Consider the following 15,799-nt stretch of genomic DNA (forward strand, 5'->3'; position numbering starts at 1 on the left):
CTGAATGTGGTGTCGCTGGGGATCCCGGATGACGGAGTCAGGGGCATGAGCCGAAGGCAACTGGCGGCTCCCACCAGAGGTGCTGGGACGGTGTCGAAGCCCGGGAACCCGCCCACTGAGGACCCCAGCCCTGACACAGTGTGCTCTCCCCTCCAGCTCCTCAGCGCCCGGCCATCCCTGCCTTCCTGCGTCCGCCAGCATGTGCCACGTGCCCACGTGGGAGGCGCAGGGACCCATCTGCCCTGGCCCTGCCCTCAGGGGTCCTCCTCCGGTGGGGCCCACACAAGCCCCCAGCTCTAACAGGCTGGTGACAGAGGGACCTCCAGGTCAGGCAGAGCCCTCTGGAGCCTGTGACTTTGGGGCTGCATCCGAGGGACCAGGAAGAGTCGGTTGCCCAGCAAGGGGTGGGTGGGCGAGCTTCCAGGGCGGTGCAGGATCCGGCTGGGGTGAGGTCTGCAGCAGGATAGGCCGGGGGCCTCTTTGGCCACAGAGGGGTCGGGGGTGGGGAGAGGCAGGGAGGCCCTGGGCGGCCAAGGGTCCTCACGGAACCCGTGGGCGTTTGTGTGAGACCCTCGCAGAGGCTGACGGGCACTTTTGCTCTTTGGAAACATCACTCTGGCTGCTCCCAGGAGGGAGCGGAGGGGGCAGGTGTGGAGCGGGGAGGCCAGCTGGGGACTGTCGGACAGTCAGAAAGAAGCAGTGGGGGCTCGGCAGTGACCGTGGTGAGGCCAAGATGGGAGACGCTTGGTCCTGCTGTCCCTGGGCCAGGAACGAATTGGTAGGGGTAGGGCGGGGTGGCCGTAGGTGGGGGCGGGTGGGCCAAGGGAGGCGGTGAGGGGACAGAAGAGAGGAAGGCCCGGCGGGGGGCGGGGGCCGTCCCCGGATCGCCCTTTTTCCTCGGGCAGAAGTCACAGCCGCGGGGCCGAGGGGAGGACCAAGAAGGGAGGCACTGAGTAAACTCTCACAGGGACAGGCACAGGCTGGGGGGTTTTCTAAAAAGATGTATTTCTATTTTATTTCCAGATGTGATTCTCCAGCAAGCAAATAAATATAGTGGGGGAGGCGGGGGAGAGAGGTAAGGATTACGATAAATTAGAAAGAAGCCGGGGTAGGGGAAGGAAGGGCGGGTGGTGGGAGAGGTGGCAGGGAGCCCCCTGGTGGGCACGACCCCCTTCCGCGCCCTGCCGGCCCCTCCTCGGCCGCTGGCTCCATCCGGGCAGCGCTGCTCCTCTCCAGGCCGCTGGGCCTCAGGTGACCCGCTCACAGGTCCGTCACTTTGTTCTCCACCAGGGCTGCTACCTGCTGCAGGCGGCAGGCCAGCTGCATCTTCTGGCCCACGGGATCCTCCTCCAGGGCACCGATGATCTGCCAGGGCAGAAGAGGGTGCCCTGCCTGAGGCCTCCGTGCTCTGCCCATTACCCAGGGCCGTGCCAGCCTGGGGGGGGGGGTCCAGCAGGAGCTGCCCCAGGCCTCCCCGAGGAATCTGGACAGAAGCCACGCTCCTTCCCCAACCTGGGCCCTCCCTCCCCCCCTGCCCAGATTGGCCCAGACACCTGCTTCCATCGGCAGGGAGGATCCCCGGGGCCTGGCTCTGGGCTCTGGGGCCGTGCCCCCCACCCCCCCCCCCCCCCCCCCCCGCCTCGAGCGCCCCTCCCCCCACTGGAGCGCCGCAGGCCTCACCTGGTCGTAATACCTGTGGATGTGGTTGTAGAGCTCTTGCAAAGCTTCCAGGCAGTGGGGGGCTGATGTGTAGTTCTGGGGGCAGCACGTGGAAGGGTGAGCCCCGGCCTGGACCTTAAACCCCAAACCTCCCCCCTCCACCCCGCCCCCACCCGAACATGGAGGAGTGCGCCCCCTGGGCTGCGCCTCACCCCGGAGAGCTCGGCCAGAGCCGAGTTCATCTCCTGATAGCTGGCCGGGGAGCTCTGGCGGATGTCGGAGTAGTATCTGGCAGGGGAGACACGGTTAGGCGCGGGCAGCCCCCCCCCCCCCGGTCCCCCCCCCCCCCCCCCCCCCCGTGGCCCGACACCTACCTCTCCACCATCTGCTTGTAGCGAGGGATCTCCCGGGCATACAGCAGTTTGTTCACTGGGGAGTCCTGCTCCGGGTAGGGGTGGGCCTGAGCGGGGAGGCGGGGGAGCTCCGGCCCTGTCACCCTGAATGCATCACCGGTGCCCTCCCCCACCCCCGGGCCTCCCGGCCCGTTAGGCACCACCACCCCAACCCCACCCGCAGGCCCGCTCAGGGCTGGGTACTGAGCCTCCGTGGCGTGTGCCCTGAGCCTTTCCTTGTCACCCCTCTGGAAGCTACCAGGGCCGGCTCTGCCTTTACCCGGCCCACTTTATGCTCCGAGATAGTGCAGGAGTCGATGAAGGTTTGGGCGATGACCGCCAGGATGGCGTCCACGTTGTCTGACACGCGCACGTCAAAGATGAGCTGTGGGTTCTTCAGGGCGTTCACCCAGAATCGCAACAGCAGGCTGGGGACACGGGTCGGCCACGGGCATCGTCAGCCCAGGCCTCGGACCTGAGTTCCGCAGGGAGCTGTCTTACGAGTCCGTGTTGGGGGCGGCCAGAAATCCAGGGTGCGTGACACCACACGTAGGTTCGCGTCCTGGCCCTGTGGCCCCCACCCCGGGCAATGTCCTTATCCCTCTGGGACTCCGTGTCTCTCGACCGCATGGGGGCGGGGACAGTAGGCGAGGCACCTGTTAGTCTTCCAGATGTGCAAGGTCTCCGGGTCCTCAATGCCATGCTTCTCTGCCAGCTCGTCCAGGAAGTCGAACAGGTACTTGACGGCTATGGGCACGGGCCTGTTCACGCTGAGGATGGCCTGGAACGTGTCGTCCACAAACTTCTGCAGCGTGCCCTAGAAGGCATGGGAGGGGCCGCGCGGGAGGCCGGGGCGGGCTCCGTCAGTGGGTGGGGCCCCTCTACCTCTCGGGACCACGCCCTCTCCACTGCCCAGTCAGGGCCCCCCTCCGGGAACCTTCCCAGCCTTGTGGCTCCTCCCTCCGGCTCCGCAGCTACACCGACCTTCATGGAGAGCAGGCGGGTGAGGTAGATTTCTGGAATTGCCTTCGCGCGCGCCCTCTCCCGTTCTCGCTCCCTCAGGCTGCTGCGCCGGGCCTTAGCCCCTTCCGGCTCTTCGGTGGCTTTCACCAGGTGCCAGAGGTGGACCCCGCCCTCCTCGCCATCCTCCAGCATCGGGGTGTCTGAGGGCGCAGAAGCCCGGCCTCAGTCCTGTGCCCCTGCCTGCTCTCCCACACCACCGGCCGGGGATGCCCAGCCTGGGAAAAGAGAGGCAGAGAGGGTGGCAGCCGAGGGGCTCGCTCAGCCCAACACCCCGTGGTCCCAGAGCTCCCCAACCAGGACGAGCTGGCGCCCTCGTCTGCCCCAGGCCCTCGGCCCAGCCTAGAGCGTTCGCTTGCCCCACTGGCGCGGTGTGGGGGACACCCAGGCAAGGCAGACGGCAAGCCCAGGGCTCCTGCCTGCCCACTTCAGCTCTGGGGCGCAGATGGGCGCATGGGGGCCGCAGGACTCACTCTCCCCCAAGGGGCAGCTCTGGGCCAGGCTCTGGGAGACGGCGCCTCCCTTGTGCAGCTGGGGGATGAGCCTCACTGTGGCTCCGTCTGGGACCTGGTGGGGCGATGAGCAGAGGCTGGGCTCCCTCCCTGGCTGATCCAGAGATGGGGGCCTGCCTCCCCCCAGCACCTGCCCGCCGGTTACCTTGTAGTGCTGTAGGGTGTTGAGTCTCTTCCAGTGGTTCTGGGTCACCGAGGTCAGGTCCTCATCTGACAGGGTCAGATGACCAGCGAGACCCGAGCGCCACTCTGGGGGCACGTGGGGAGGCCGATTAGCCTGCAGCCTGTCCCCCAAGCCTGCCATTTGAAGCAAGGCCCGGCTGAGCATCTACAGGTGGGAACAGGCCCATGTGGGGACGGGTGGGGGGGGGGGCCTCTCTCACCGAGGTCTAGGGCGTGCACTGAGGGCCTTTGGGAGAAGGGGGTGCCCTTGTAGACTTGGTCCAACACCTTCTCTTTGACCTGGGTGATGGTGTCTGTGTCGAGCACCCGGGCAGGCACGCGCTGTGCCGCACCGCTCCCCGCGGCGCCGCCGGCCCTGGGGCCCACCAACACCATCAGCGTCAGGGGCCGGAAGTCCACATCCTCCCGAAGCAGGCGGCTGTCATTCAGGGTCCGTTTTGCCTTGCCGGTCACGGCGTCCACGGGGCCCTTGTCCACCTGGTACTGGATGGCCCGGAGGAGCATGTACAGCGGCTCACCGGCCACCTCCTGCAAGCATCGGGACGGGCCCGTGTCAGCTCCGAGGGGAGACGCCTCCGCCCCACGCCTTCCCCCTTTCCAAGCCCTCGTAGCCCGAGGCCCCGGGGAGAATTGGGGCCAGGTCCGCGAGGCCACACGCAGCAGCCCGCGCGTGAAGCGAGGGGACGAGGTGTCACCTGGGGCGCCCCTCACCTTCAGGAAGGCGTAGAGACAGATGGACAGCCAGTTGGTAAGCAGTTTCTCTACCATGGTCTCTGTCCTGGGGGGAGCAGGCCCCAGGTCAGAGGGGGTGGTGCTGTGGGGCCACCCCGTCCCCGGGCCGAGGTGGGCAAAGGGGGGAAGCCAGGGCTCTGCCGCCTGTCGGTCCCCTTTGCCCGGGCCCCCGGGAAGGATGCCCATCTACCTCCCTACCGGTGCCTTCTGTCCCGGCCTGCCTGCCTCCTGGGGGTTCGCGGCCCTGCCCGGCCCCAGGATGGGGCAGGGCAGGCGGGCAGCTCAGCGGGGAGTCCCCCACCCCTGCTCCCGGGCCCCCGTGGTCGGGCCAGAGCCAACCTGCGCAGCATGAGCTTGGGGTTCTTGTGCACGTAATGGGCGGCCAGGTCACTTAGCAGAGTCCTCATGATGTCAGTCAGGTACTCAAGCTTGCCGTGCAGTGCCAGAGACAGCAGAGAAGCCACGTGGCAGCGGTCCCGCTGGGAGAAGCCGGGCTGCTCCTCCAGGGTGTGGATGGGCGGGGGGGGGGGGGCGGCGCGGGGCGGCACTTAGGGGAGCCCCGCGTATTCTCCCACCTTTGTGCCCCCACCCGCTGCCCGGCCCCGCCGCACCCCCACCCCCGGGCGCCCTGCCCAGCCGCGTAGTCCTCACCGTGAGGAGGAAGAGCTTGCTGTTGAGCAGGTTGGAGAGCTGCGTCAGGCCCTGGCGCACGGGGGCGCGGCGGCCCTCTTCGCCAGGCCCCTCGGGTGCGGGCTGCAACGGGCAGCCGCCGCGCCCTGGGAAGAAGACTCGCTCGGCATACGTGTGGTAGTCCAGGAAGGGGATCCCGCTGGCCTCCAGGTCGCTGCTGAGGTCGGTCATCTCGGTCATCAGGTCTGCGGGCCAGGAGTCACCCAGGTGTGGGCTCGGGCCCAGCTGGGCCCTCTGCCCACCGCCCCCACCCCACGGCCCCCCCCCCCCCCCCCCACGCCCCGGGGCCCCGGGGGCCCCCGCCTCTGCACCAGTGAAGGGGCAAGCTCGCGCAGGGGTCGCAGGGCGCTCTCACCTGTACATGAGAGTGAGGAGGAGTACAGCGGCAATGAGAACCGCCGCGCCCATGCCCAGGCCCACCTGGGCCTCCACAGGGAAGGCGGACAGAGGGGGCTCAGTCTCGTACTGGACGGGGCCCAGGGCCAGGCGCACGTTGCCCATCTGAACCTGGGGGGACGGGGCTCCTGAGTGCGGGCCTTCAGGGCTCCGCCCGCCCAGCCGCCAAGGCACCCAGAGCCCCGCCTCACCACGAACTGCGGCAGGCTACTGGAGCCGTTGGCTGGCTGGGGGGCCCGCGACGGTGGCTCGCAGTAGAGGTGGGTGAGCGTGAGGGTCTTCACCAGGCACTCGCCGTCACCGATGTGCACGCGCACCTCCTCCTTGCTGATCCCCAGGTTGAGGCCCTGGCCCTGGGAGACACACGGGGGGGGGGGGGGGCCGGGGGGGCCCGAGCCAGGACAGCCAGCCTAGGCGTGCGCTTCCCTCAAAGAGCCGGCCGGCGGAAGCCCTCACCTCCACGTCCAGGACGTTGCCCGGCTTGAGGCGGTAGGGGCGGGCGGGCTCCTCGCGGCTGAGGGGGGCCAGGCGGGGGTTGGGCTGGTACAGGAAGTCCTGGCCCCCGCTGGCGCTGGCGAAGTCTACGTGCACGTTGTCTAGGGTGAAAAAGACCCGCTGCGGGTGCGCCCCATCTGGCACGGCAGGGCTCTGGCACAGGAGGAGGCTGGACGAGTTGACGGAACAGACGGTGGAGCACTAGGAGGCAGCCGGGGGCAGGACCAGGTGGGGTGAGCTGGGGCTCCCTCGCTCGCTCCCTGGGGGCCAGGTGGACCCCGGGCCCCTGTCCTCCCTCCGCGGGCACGACCGGCCCCGCCGCCGGCCCGTGGGGCGCTCACCTGCAGCAGGCCTCCCTCGAGCTGGATACAAGCCTGGGGGGCTGCAGCGGGGGCCCCGCAGCTCCTCGTCGGGGTTGAGGCCGGGGGCCGGGCCCCCGCGACCTGCATCTCCGCCGGGGCCTCCAGCCACACGGACAGCAGGGGCTGCCGCACCACGTCCAGGCCCGTGCCCCTGGCTCGGATCAGCCGCCCGCCCCTGTGCCGGGGCGGCAGTCAGCAGGGGCGGGTCGCGGGCGGGAGGGAGGCCCCCCCCCCCCCCCCCCCCGGCCAGGTGCGGCGGCGACCCCGAGCGGACTGGGTCCTCACCCCCGGAAGCTGACGCTGGGCTCTGCCGCCACAAGCTGGGGGTTGGCGGTGTAGTGGAACGGGCTGGTGGGCAGCGTGCGCTGGGCGTGGCCAAACACCACTCGAACCACAGCTTCTCCTGGGCTGGCCTGGGACATGGTGTGGCACACAATGGCCTCGGGACACACCGGCTCCCGGCTGCAGGGTGGGGAGGGGTCTGGCATCTTGCGCTCTAGCCTGGGCCTGGCCACCCCACCAGAGACCCAACGTCGCCTCCCTCAGTGAGGGCACAGGGTACTAGGGATGGGCACAGTGGCCATTTCTGTTGCACTTTGATGGGGGCTTTTAGGGAGCCCAGAGTCCACTGCCCCCAGTACATGAGGGGACAGTGAGGCCTGCAGGGAATGCCCCGAGCTGACAGCAGCCAGCTTGGGGCCAGGAGGAGAGACACTCACATAGGACAGGGTTGTCCACCCACAAAGACGCTGACGTTGCCTCCTGTCTGCAGGTGCTGCCCGTGGATGGTGAGCTGGGTACCCCCTGCCTGGGGGCCCCACTGGGGGCTCAGGCTCAGCAGGACGGGGTCCTGGGGGACAGAGCAGCCTGGGGCAGCCATGGCAGCCTGGCCTGGCACTCACTCACCTCGGCTCTGGTCCCCGAGGCACTTGTGCTTCGTCACCCGGGCCACCGCCCACCACACCCTCCTTCCGGAACCCCTGTGTCAGGGCTTCTGCAGCCCCGCGGCTCTCCTTCTAGCTGCCCTGCCCTCGGAGGGGGCTCTTCTCTCCTCACTGCGTCTCTGCCCCTCGGGACGGCCTCCTCTGCCACGGCTTACACCTCCCAGCCCCCCACCCCCACCCCAGCTCTAAACCCTGAGATCCAATCACCACCTTCGGGCGCCGCAGAACTCCCGATACTAACCGGGCCCTGCCTCCCTCCGCTCCCGCCCTGGGCTTCCTGGCTTCAGAATTAGCCCCAGTGGATGGCGGGGGCTCAAGCTAGTGTCTGGAGGCGTCCCCGCTCTCCCTCACTCCCGAGCTGTGCCGGCAGGAAGCTCCAGTCCCTCACTGCCCTCCTCCCCGCACCGGGACAGATGCCACCACTGTCCTCGGCTCAGGGGCCTGAACGAACAGTCAGATCCGCGGCTTCGCTCCTGGATGAGTGGCGGCCCTTCGTGCTACCTCCCAGGCCAACTTTGAAAGCCTCACCTAGATGTCCATGCCCTCCTGCCCCTCCCTCCTACTGTCGCTCTGTGCGGGGACCACCCAGGCGTGGGCACTGACCTGGTAGGTGAAATGCTGGGTTGAGACGCCTGGTGGCCGATTCTTAATGGCCACTTGGACTGGCCCTGTGGTGCCGTTGGGGGCAGGGGATGTCACGCACACAATCCTGGGGAATGGAGACCCGGTGGCTGGCCAGGCCCTCCCTCAGCAGGAGCTGTGGGCCACTCACCGGCCACTGCCCAGGACCTGCGCCCTCTCGCTGCCAGCTCCCCTCTCCTTCCCTCCCCTGGCTCATCTTCCTTTGGCGCATCTGGCCCAGGCCCATGTTCCTTGGCTCCAGGCCTCCCTTCTCTGGGCAGCCGCTCTCTGAGGGCCTCCCCGGGAGGGCATCCCTCCCCCGCCCCCCCCCCCCCCGGGCAGCTAGAATGCCTCACCGGGCAGAGGTGCGGTAGAGGGAGGGCTCAGGGCTGCAGGGCCGGCCAGCCACATTCACGGCGTCTCGCACCTCAGCAAAGTCCCGGCCCAGGTTGGAGCCCCAGATGGTGAGGGCCAAGCCGCCCTCGGGGGGCCCGGTCAGGGGCTCGATCTGCAGCAGGGAAGGGTGACGATGGAGTGTTCGGATCCCACATCCGACCTGCAGTAGGGGTGCCCAGCCAGCTGACCAGCCTGAGGCAGGACAGAGCCGCTAGGGCTCGGGGGCCTGAGCGCAGGCTGGTCTGACCTGGGTGAGGTCAGGAGAGTGGAGAGCATGGCAGGGCGGATGGGGAGGGGGTGGAAGGGTGGGCCGTGGGATGGGGGGCGGCAGAGGGGCTGGGGGCTCACTGCGTCGATGCTGGGCGTGGGACACAGCAGCTCCACGGCCCCGGGGGGGCATAGAGGACCGTAGCGACAGGCGGGCTGCCCGTGGCTGCACCACAGACAGCCCAGGCTTCCGTTGGCCGCCTGGCAGCGGCTGCAGTCGGGGTGGCCCACGGCACAGTCGTACAGGGTCACTAGGGAAGGCCAGGCGGTGCACTGAGGCGCATCCCGTCTGCCACACGCCTTGTGCCACCCGCCCTGCCGTCCCCAAGCTCACCATGAAGAGCGTGGGCATTGTCCAGCCGTTGCCCCTTGCCCCGGGTGATATAGATGGGCACCGGGAGCTCCTGCTGGGCCATGGAGGGGTAGAACTGTGGGTGGAGGGTGGGGTCAGGCTGGGCCCGACTCAGGATGCCCCTGGCCCCCGTCTCCTCCAGGACCCTCCTCCCAGAATGGGTGCCTCGCTTCCGTGCCCACGTCTCCCGGCAGACTGCGAGCCTGGGGCAGAGGCTGTGGGTGCCATGTTCCCGCTGCACGCCCCGGGCCTATGCAGAGCAGGCCTCGGGATGGCGACAGGACACCGATGGCCCGGAAGGGTCTGCGAGGCAAGGGCCGTGCGGGGCCCCCGAGGGCTACAGAAAGTGTGTGGTGGCAGGTGAGGCTGTGGGGCGGCCACACACCTGCTGGGCCTGGCAGTAGATGAGGCCCACGTCCCCGGCCGTCTCTTCCAGAGAGGCCGGCAGCCTTCGAAGTTCTCCGGGCAGCTCCAGCCAGCAGTGGTACGAGGCGGGCAGGCTCTGGGAGTGGACGTTGTCAGGACCCTGGACACGGTCAGCACCCCCCCCACCATCCCCATCCCCCACTCACTCCAAAATGCTGAAGGTTCCGCACGCGCAGGGCCAAACGGCTCTCCCAACCGACAGGCACCAGGAGGGGACCCGCTGGGCCCTCCACCCGGGGACAGGCCCCTGGGCCACGCACCTGGACATCCGTCTGCGGAAAGGAGACCCTTTAGCCCTTCGGAAGTTGAGGGGCCCGGGCAGGGCATAGCGTGGGTCGGGGGCTGGGGCTGGGCCCACCCACCTCCTGGGCACTGTAGACGGTCACCTCCCCCTCTGGGCAGTGCTCCCCGTACACACAGCGGCTGCTCCGTGGGCACCAGTGGCACCGCCAGAGGCTGCCCACACAAGCGCGGCACCTGGAGGGGCGGGGGAGGGGGGGGCGGTGGCTGCTCAGGCTGGGCTCCGTCGGGGGCTGCCACCCCTGCCCAGCAGCCAGGCCCAGCACTCACGGGGCGGTCGCCTCCAAGGCCTGGACAGCGCTGCAGTCGTAGAAGGAGAAGTTGGTGGCGGCCACGGCCACGTCCTCAAACATCAAAGCCAGGGGCAAGGTGACGTGGTCTGGGAGGGGATGGTGGTAGGTCATGCGGCTCCTGCCCCTGCAGCTCCCGCCCCGGTCCCCAACCTCCCCGCCCCAGGGGCCCCTCACCTGTGCCTGGAGGGTTAAGAGGCAGCTGATCTTGGGGAGGAGTGATGCAGGCTACGTGGGGCCCTTCCACGTGAGCCAAACTGTCGTAGTCCCCAAAGGCGCAATGGAAGTATTCATCCATGGCCAGGGTGGGCAGCCGAGGGACAGACAAGGTGACCTGGGACACACGCAAGGGAAACAGAGCAGGCAGGGGCTTCTCGGTGTGTGTGTGGGGGGGGGGGGTCTCAGCAAAGGAGATGCTGCTAGGGCAGAGCAGGGGTGAGGGCGGAGCAGGGTGGGAGCAGAGACAGCAGGACAGGAGGCCGGGGAGGCCTGGGGGCAGCCCCCCACCCCCACCACCGCAGGCGGGCATCTTACCACGCCCTGCTCCTGGCGCGGGCGGTGGGCCGGCAGCAAGGTCTGCACATGCGGGCAGTGGCTGTCCTCGTAACTCCACAGCCACTGGTTGGCCTGGGCTGCTCGGTCGCATTGGCCCTTGCGGGTACACCTGTGGGACAGGGGCCCGTTGGCCCGCCACGTGGGTCTCAGGGGGAGTGAAAGGGACTACGCTCAAGAGGAAGGGGCCAAGGGGGCGCCTGGGTGTCTCAGTCACTTGAGTGTCCGACTTCGGCTCAGGTCACGATCTCGCGTTTCATGGGTTCGAGCCCCGCGTCGGGCCCTGTGCCGACAGCTCGGAGCCTGGAGCCTGCAGCCTGCTTCAGGTTCTGGGTCTCCGTCGCTCTCTGCCCCTGCCCTGCTCGTTCTCCGTCTGTCTCCCTCCCTCCCTCCCTCTCTCTCTCTCTCTCTCTCAAAAATAAATGAAACATTAAAAAATATATATATAAACATTAAAAAAAAAGAGGAAGGGGCCAAGCAGACAGGGCTTCCCGGTCAGTGTGCAGGCTTTGGGGGCCACTGCCGCACGGGGAAGGCTTGCCACCGGAGGAGGCCTGGCTGGGGGCGGGGCTGGCAAAGGAGGAGGAAGCAGGCTGGGCCTCCAGGGGCAGGGTGGAGGCAGTGCCCCCGGGGCGCCCTCGGGCACACACCGCCTGTCGGCCGCGCTCACCTGCCCTGGAGGACGCACCAGCCGCACAGCGGGTCCCGGGCCTGGAGGCAGCTGGCACAGTCAGGGAACTGGGGGCACGCTGCCACGGGCACCCGGTCCACCTGCGGGGGCGGCAAGGGCCAGGGGCGGTGGGTGCGGGGCCTCGGGGTGCGTGTGCCCTCCCTGCCCCGGGACAAGCCTCACCCGCTGGGCAGTCAGGACGTAGAGGTGGCTGCCCCTGCCGTCCAGCAGCAGGTCTGGGCTGATAGCCGAGCCCAGAAGCCCCACTTGCTGGGAGTGGTACACCTGGCCTCGGGAGCCGTTGACAAAGACCTGGAGGGACGACAAGGCCTGCTCCCGAGATGGCCACGGGCCAGCCACCCAGGGCACGTGCTCTCCTCTCGGTTGGGGCTCCCGGGAGGCACCCTTTCCCGTAGAGCCGGCTCTCCTTCCTGCCAGACCGGGGAGGCCGGGCCATGGGCCGTGCGTGGGGGTGGGGCGGGACGCCCTGTTCTGCCGGCGTCACCTCCCGCTTTGGGCATCACCCGGCCACCCCGGCTAAGGGCCTTGGGAGCCAGGGGCAGGAGGGCAGCTGCAGGGATGTGAGCAGGTCACAAGGAGGCCAGAGTCTGCCTCACAGAGACCTCCGGGGCCAGGCCGGCTCTGGGGACCGGGCACTGCCCACCCTATCCCCGTGGCAATCCTGCCCGCCTTGACCGCTGGCTCCCGCTACGATCTGGAGCAACGGGGGCTGCCCAGGAGGTTCCTGGGAAGTCATCCTAAGTCACACACCTAGGGGTCCCGGGAGGCGGCACCCAGCCAGCCGTCAGTGTGTGGCGTGGCCTTCCGACCTGCCAGTGGGACGCGGCCCGAGAGGCGCAAGGGACCTGGGGCTTCCCCAAGCAGGGCAGGGGCACCCCCAGTCAAGCCAGTGAGGCCAGGCCTCGCCGGGCGGTGTGGAGGCCTTTGGCGCTCGGGGCCCAGGGCTCGGGCAGCCCCTCCTCCGTCAGGGCCTCACCTTATGCAGCTGCCCCTGGGTGTCCCCCAGGACAGCTATCGTGTGCCCATCTGCCTGGAGGCCTGTCACGGCGCTGATGGGCTGCCGGAGCTGCAGCAGCGGCCTGGCCTCCAGGGGCTGTCGGCCAGCAATGGGGCTGGGCGTGTGCTCGTCACCGCAGGGGTATGACTCGGGGGAGTCCTGGGTGGACCGGGAGGGGATCAGATTCCTGGAAGAGGCAGGAAGTGCCTTCCCCCGGGCCCAGAGCTAGTCAAGGCTGGAGGGCGAGGCCAGGGAACCCTGGGGGACCCGGGACAGAGTGGTCAGGCCCCCAGCCCCGTGTCAGGACAAGCTCACACAGCAGAGGGACACAGGCCAAGGGCAGCTAGGAGCCTGCCCCTCCCGGACATCCTCTAAGCAGCCGGTTGTCACCTGACAGCATCCAGCCACCCACAGCCCGGGACTACGTGTGGCGGTCCCTGCCTTGGGCCGAGAGACACCGCGGAGCGACAGGGACGGAGAGGCAGGCCAGGCAAGACGGGGCCGCCTCACGAAGGCGGCGCACAAAGCCCGTGGTGACAGGGGCACTCACGGGGGGCAGGGCGACGCAGCGAGACGTGACTCCATACTCCACGGAGGCCTCCTCCGTGCCGCTGGGGCCCCGGCCGCCTGCCGTGTAGCAAAGGCGCCGGGCCCGGTCCATGCTCCCGTCCAGCTCAGCCAAGGGAAAGGCGCACAGGGCCGCCTGCGCCCCGCTGGGGCCTGCGGCAAATGCCCCCAGCAAGGTGGTCGGGGCGAGGAAGGCAGCCTGGATGAGGCCCTGGCCCTGGCAGGTGAGGGGCACCTCCACGTAGGAGTAAAGGTTGGCATCCCCGAGACAGAGCCGGGCCACGTAGGAGCGGTACTCGGCCTGCGCCCGCGCGCCCCGGCGGCGGAAGACGAAGTAGGCGGAGCGGGCGTTGGCAAAGGCCCCCACGTAGCTGTTGTTGTAGTCCGAGAAGTCGCCCACCACCAGGCGGCCCAGGCCCTCGCTGGAGAAGGGCTGCGGCCCGGCCAGCTGGCGCACGGTCAGGGGCGGCACCCCTCCCGACAGCTTGCCCGCCAGGCCTCTGGCCACCAGCAGGAGGTCCCGGCCTGGCGTAGGCACCACCAGGCCCACCGTGGCCACCCCCGGGGCGTTGGCGGCCACGAACTGCCCGTCGCCAGGGTCCTCGGCCTGGTACAGCACCTGGGCCACATCGTCAAGGCGCCGCTTCTCACACACGCCCTGCCGCACCTGCCCGCAGGCCACGAGCTCCCCGGCCCGGCCGCTCACCAGCAGCAGCTGGTTGGCGTTGTCGGTGAGCCGGGCCTGCGGGCAGTCCGCCGGGTCACGGAAGGGCACGCAGTCGGGACTGTCGAACACAGGGCCGGTGACAGCCACGGCCTCCAGCTGCAGCTCGGGGCTGAGCTGGAAGAGGCGATTCACGGCGCCCACGTAGAGGGTGCCGCGGCCAGGGGCCAGGGCCAAGTGGTTGAAGGTGGTGTTGGGGGCGGAGAAGTGACGGGCCTCGGCCAGGGGCGGCGGCGGGCACAGCAGCAGCACGAGCAGGAGGTGGGGCCCGAGGGGAGGCCGGGGAGCCATCACAGGTACCTGGGGGGCCCGCGCCGCCCCGCGCGGCCTCCCCCCCCCCCCCCCCCCCGCGGGGGGGAGAGCACCAGCCTCCACACCCTATGCCCGCACGTGTCAGGGCAGTGAAAGACACCGACGAAGAGGGGTGGAGAGAGCACCAGAGGACAGAGAGAGAGACAGAGGGAGACAGGGAGAAAAGGGGCAGAGAGAGAGACAGAGAGAGGCACAGAGAGAGTATCCCCGAGATGGGGAGAGGGTGGGCTGGGGCGCACACACACGTGTGCCCGAGGAAAGAATTTCTCTCATCTCCTACGTCTTAAGCATCTACATTGTTGAAGGACGGGGCGGGTCCTGAAAAGGCACAAGAACAAACCAGAAGGACTCTGAGCCACGGAGGGGCAGTGAGAGAGGGGAAAGGGCGGGAGAGGAGGGAGGGGCTGATGGGGAGACACCAGGGGAGGCAGAGAGGCTGCGGCAGCCAGGCAAGCGGGAAGGGGAGGGAAAGACAAGGAAGAGGACAGGGACGTAGAACAAAGGCTGGTGGCAGTTGTCAGCCTGGGGGCAAGGGGAGCAGGGCCACCATGCAAGGTGGGGGACAGCCACAGCACGAGAGAGACGGTGAGGGCGTGAGAGAAACCTCGCCCTGGGCAGGCAGGGCCAGCTGTAAAAGAGGGACCCTCTCCAGGGCGCCTGGGTGGCTCAGCCAGCTGAGCGTCCGACTTCGGCTCAGGTCGCGATCTCGAGGTTCGCGGGTTCGAGCCCCGCGTCGGGTTCTGTGCTGACAGCTCGGAGCTTGGAGCCTGCCTCGGATTCTGAGTCCCCCTCTCTGTCTCTCTGCCCCTTCCCCGCTCACGTGGCAATGGAGGCAGGGAAGAGGAGAGGGCTGGCAGGGGGTCAGAGCGGGGACTGGGGGACACCTGGGAGCCAGCCAGAGTGGGCACTTGGGGAGGCTGTGGGGAAGCACCGAGAGATGACACCGGGTGCAGGGGTAGAGCGGGGGCCCCAGCCCCGGGGTGCTAACGTGCAGGCGAGAGAGAGAGAGAGAGAGAGAGAGAGAGAAGGGTGAGCCTACCTGAGGAGAGGGCACTCGGGGGCGAAGCCAGGCCTGGGCACCCCCACCCCCACCCATGTGGAGCCATTCGGAGCTCACGCTAAAGCTATCTCCCTTGGGCCTGTGGGGGCCCCGAGCCTCCAGAGGAGGCCGCCCCGCGTCCCGGCCCCTGCTCCACCACCTCGGGTCCCCGCGGCTGCCAGGTGACGAGGCGACAGGAAGCGCCGGCTCACCACGCAGAGCTCCCGGGCGCAGAGCCGCAGAGAAGGGGACAGAGTCCAGGTCCTAAGTTGGGCTGGGGTCCTGCGCAGCTGGGCATGGCCTGCTGTCCCTGGGTGCCCTGCGGCTTGGCGGCGGAGACGCCAGCCCGGGCCCCGGGTGTGCCGGCTGGAGGCAGAGCCCCGAGGAAGGCCCCGGAGCCCCTTATCTCAGGGACACAGACAGGAAGGTCAGGCCCGGCCTGGGGACAGGGGCGTTTCCTGTGGACCCGGGATCTCGGCGGCCAGGCCCGGGCTGTGTGGGTGAGGGGAACAGACGCGGTGCACGGGAGCCCCGCGCCCGGGCTCCCCTGGACCACTGTGCCTGCCCTGCCTCGTACCCCCGCCCCCCGCCCCTGGCACCACGTCTGTGGACGGGGGACCCAGGCGCTTACCGCCTCGAAGAGGAGCGACAGAGGGGTCTCCTGGGCAGCGTGGCGCCGAGGGAGGCCCATCTCCTCAGTTTGGCCGGCCCAGGGCGGCGGCGACGGGCACAAGGCGGCTGTGGGGGGCATTGTCCTGAGTGGGAGGGAGACACTGGAGCCTCGGCCCCGGGGGAGGAGGGAGGCCAGGGGGGCCAAGGGCCCGGCGGCTGGGCTCCACCGCAGCTGGCAGCTTTGTGAATAGTGGCCGGGCCAAGGCAG

The 15,799-nt window shown here is 69.0% G+C and overlaps 1 protein-coding gene across 1 annotated transcript; it reads right to left on the minus strand.

The window, feature by feature from the left end:
• Nucleotides 1–981: 981 nt before the first annotated feature.
• Nucleotides 982–15,799, minus strand: PLXNB3 (plexin B3). The gene is given in 35 exon segments (XM_040467395.1): nt 982–1,365; nt 1,681–1,755; nt 1,872–1,947; nt 2,034–2,098; nt 2,332–2,479; nt 2,708–2,868; nt 3,036–3,214; nt 3,545–3,638; nt 3,729–3,832; nt 3,967–4,294; nt 4,478–4,544; nt 4,838–5,014; nt 5,148–5,413; nt 5,500–5,542; nt 5,544–5,695; nt 5,776–5,937; nt 6,041–6,280; nt 6,421–6,616; nt 6,727–6,903; nt 7,161–7,291; nt 7,989–8,094; nt 8,363–8,514; nt 8,751–8,920; nt 9,004–9,097; nt 9,407–9,523; nt 9,594–9,719; nt 9,810–9,924; nt 10,018–10,126; nt 10,215–10,371; nt 10,572–10,701; nt 11,260–11,360; nt 11,443–11,571; nt 12,257–12,436; nt 12,828–13,868; nt 15,551–15,799. Coding segments are annotated over 35 exon segments (5,793 nt in total). The 5' UTR covers nt 15,671–15,799; the 3' UTR covers nt 982–1,260.

This window comes from Herpailurus yagouaroundi, unplaced genomic scaffold (assembly GCF_014898765.1).
Source record: "Herpailurus yagouaroundi ecotype Mexico unplaced genomic scaffold, PumYag 67493, whole genome shotgun sequence".
Taxonomy (NCBI): Eukaryota; Metazoa; Chordata; class Mammalia; order Carnivora; family Felidae; genus Herpailurus; species Herpailurus yagouaroundi.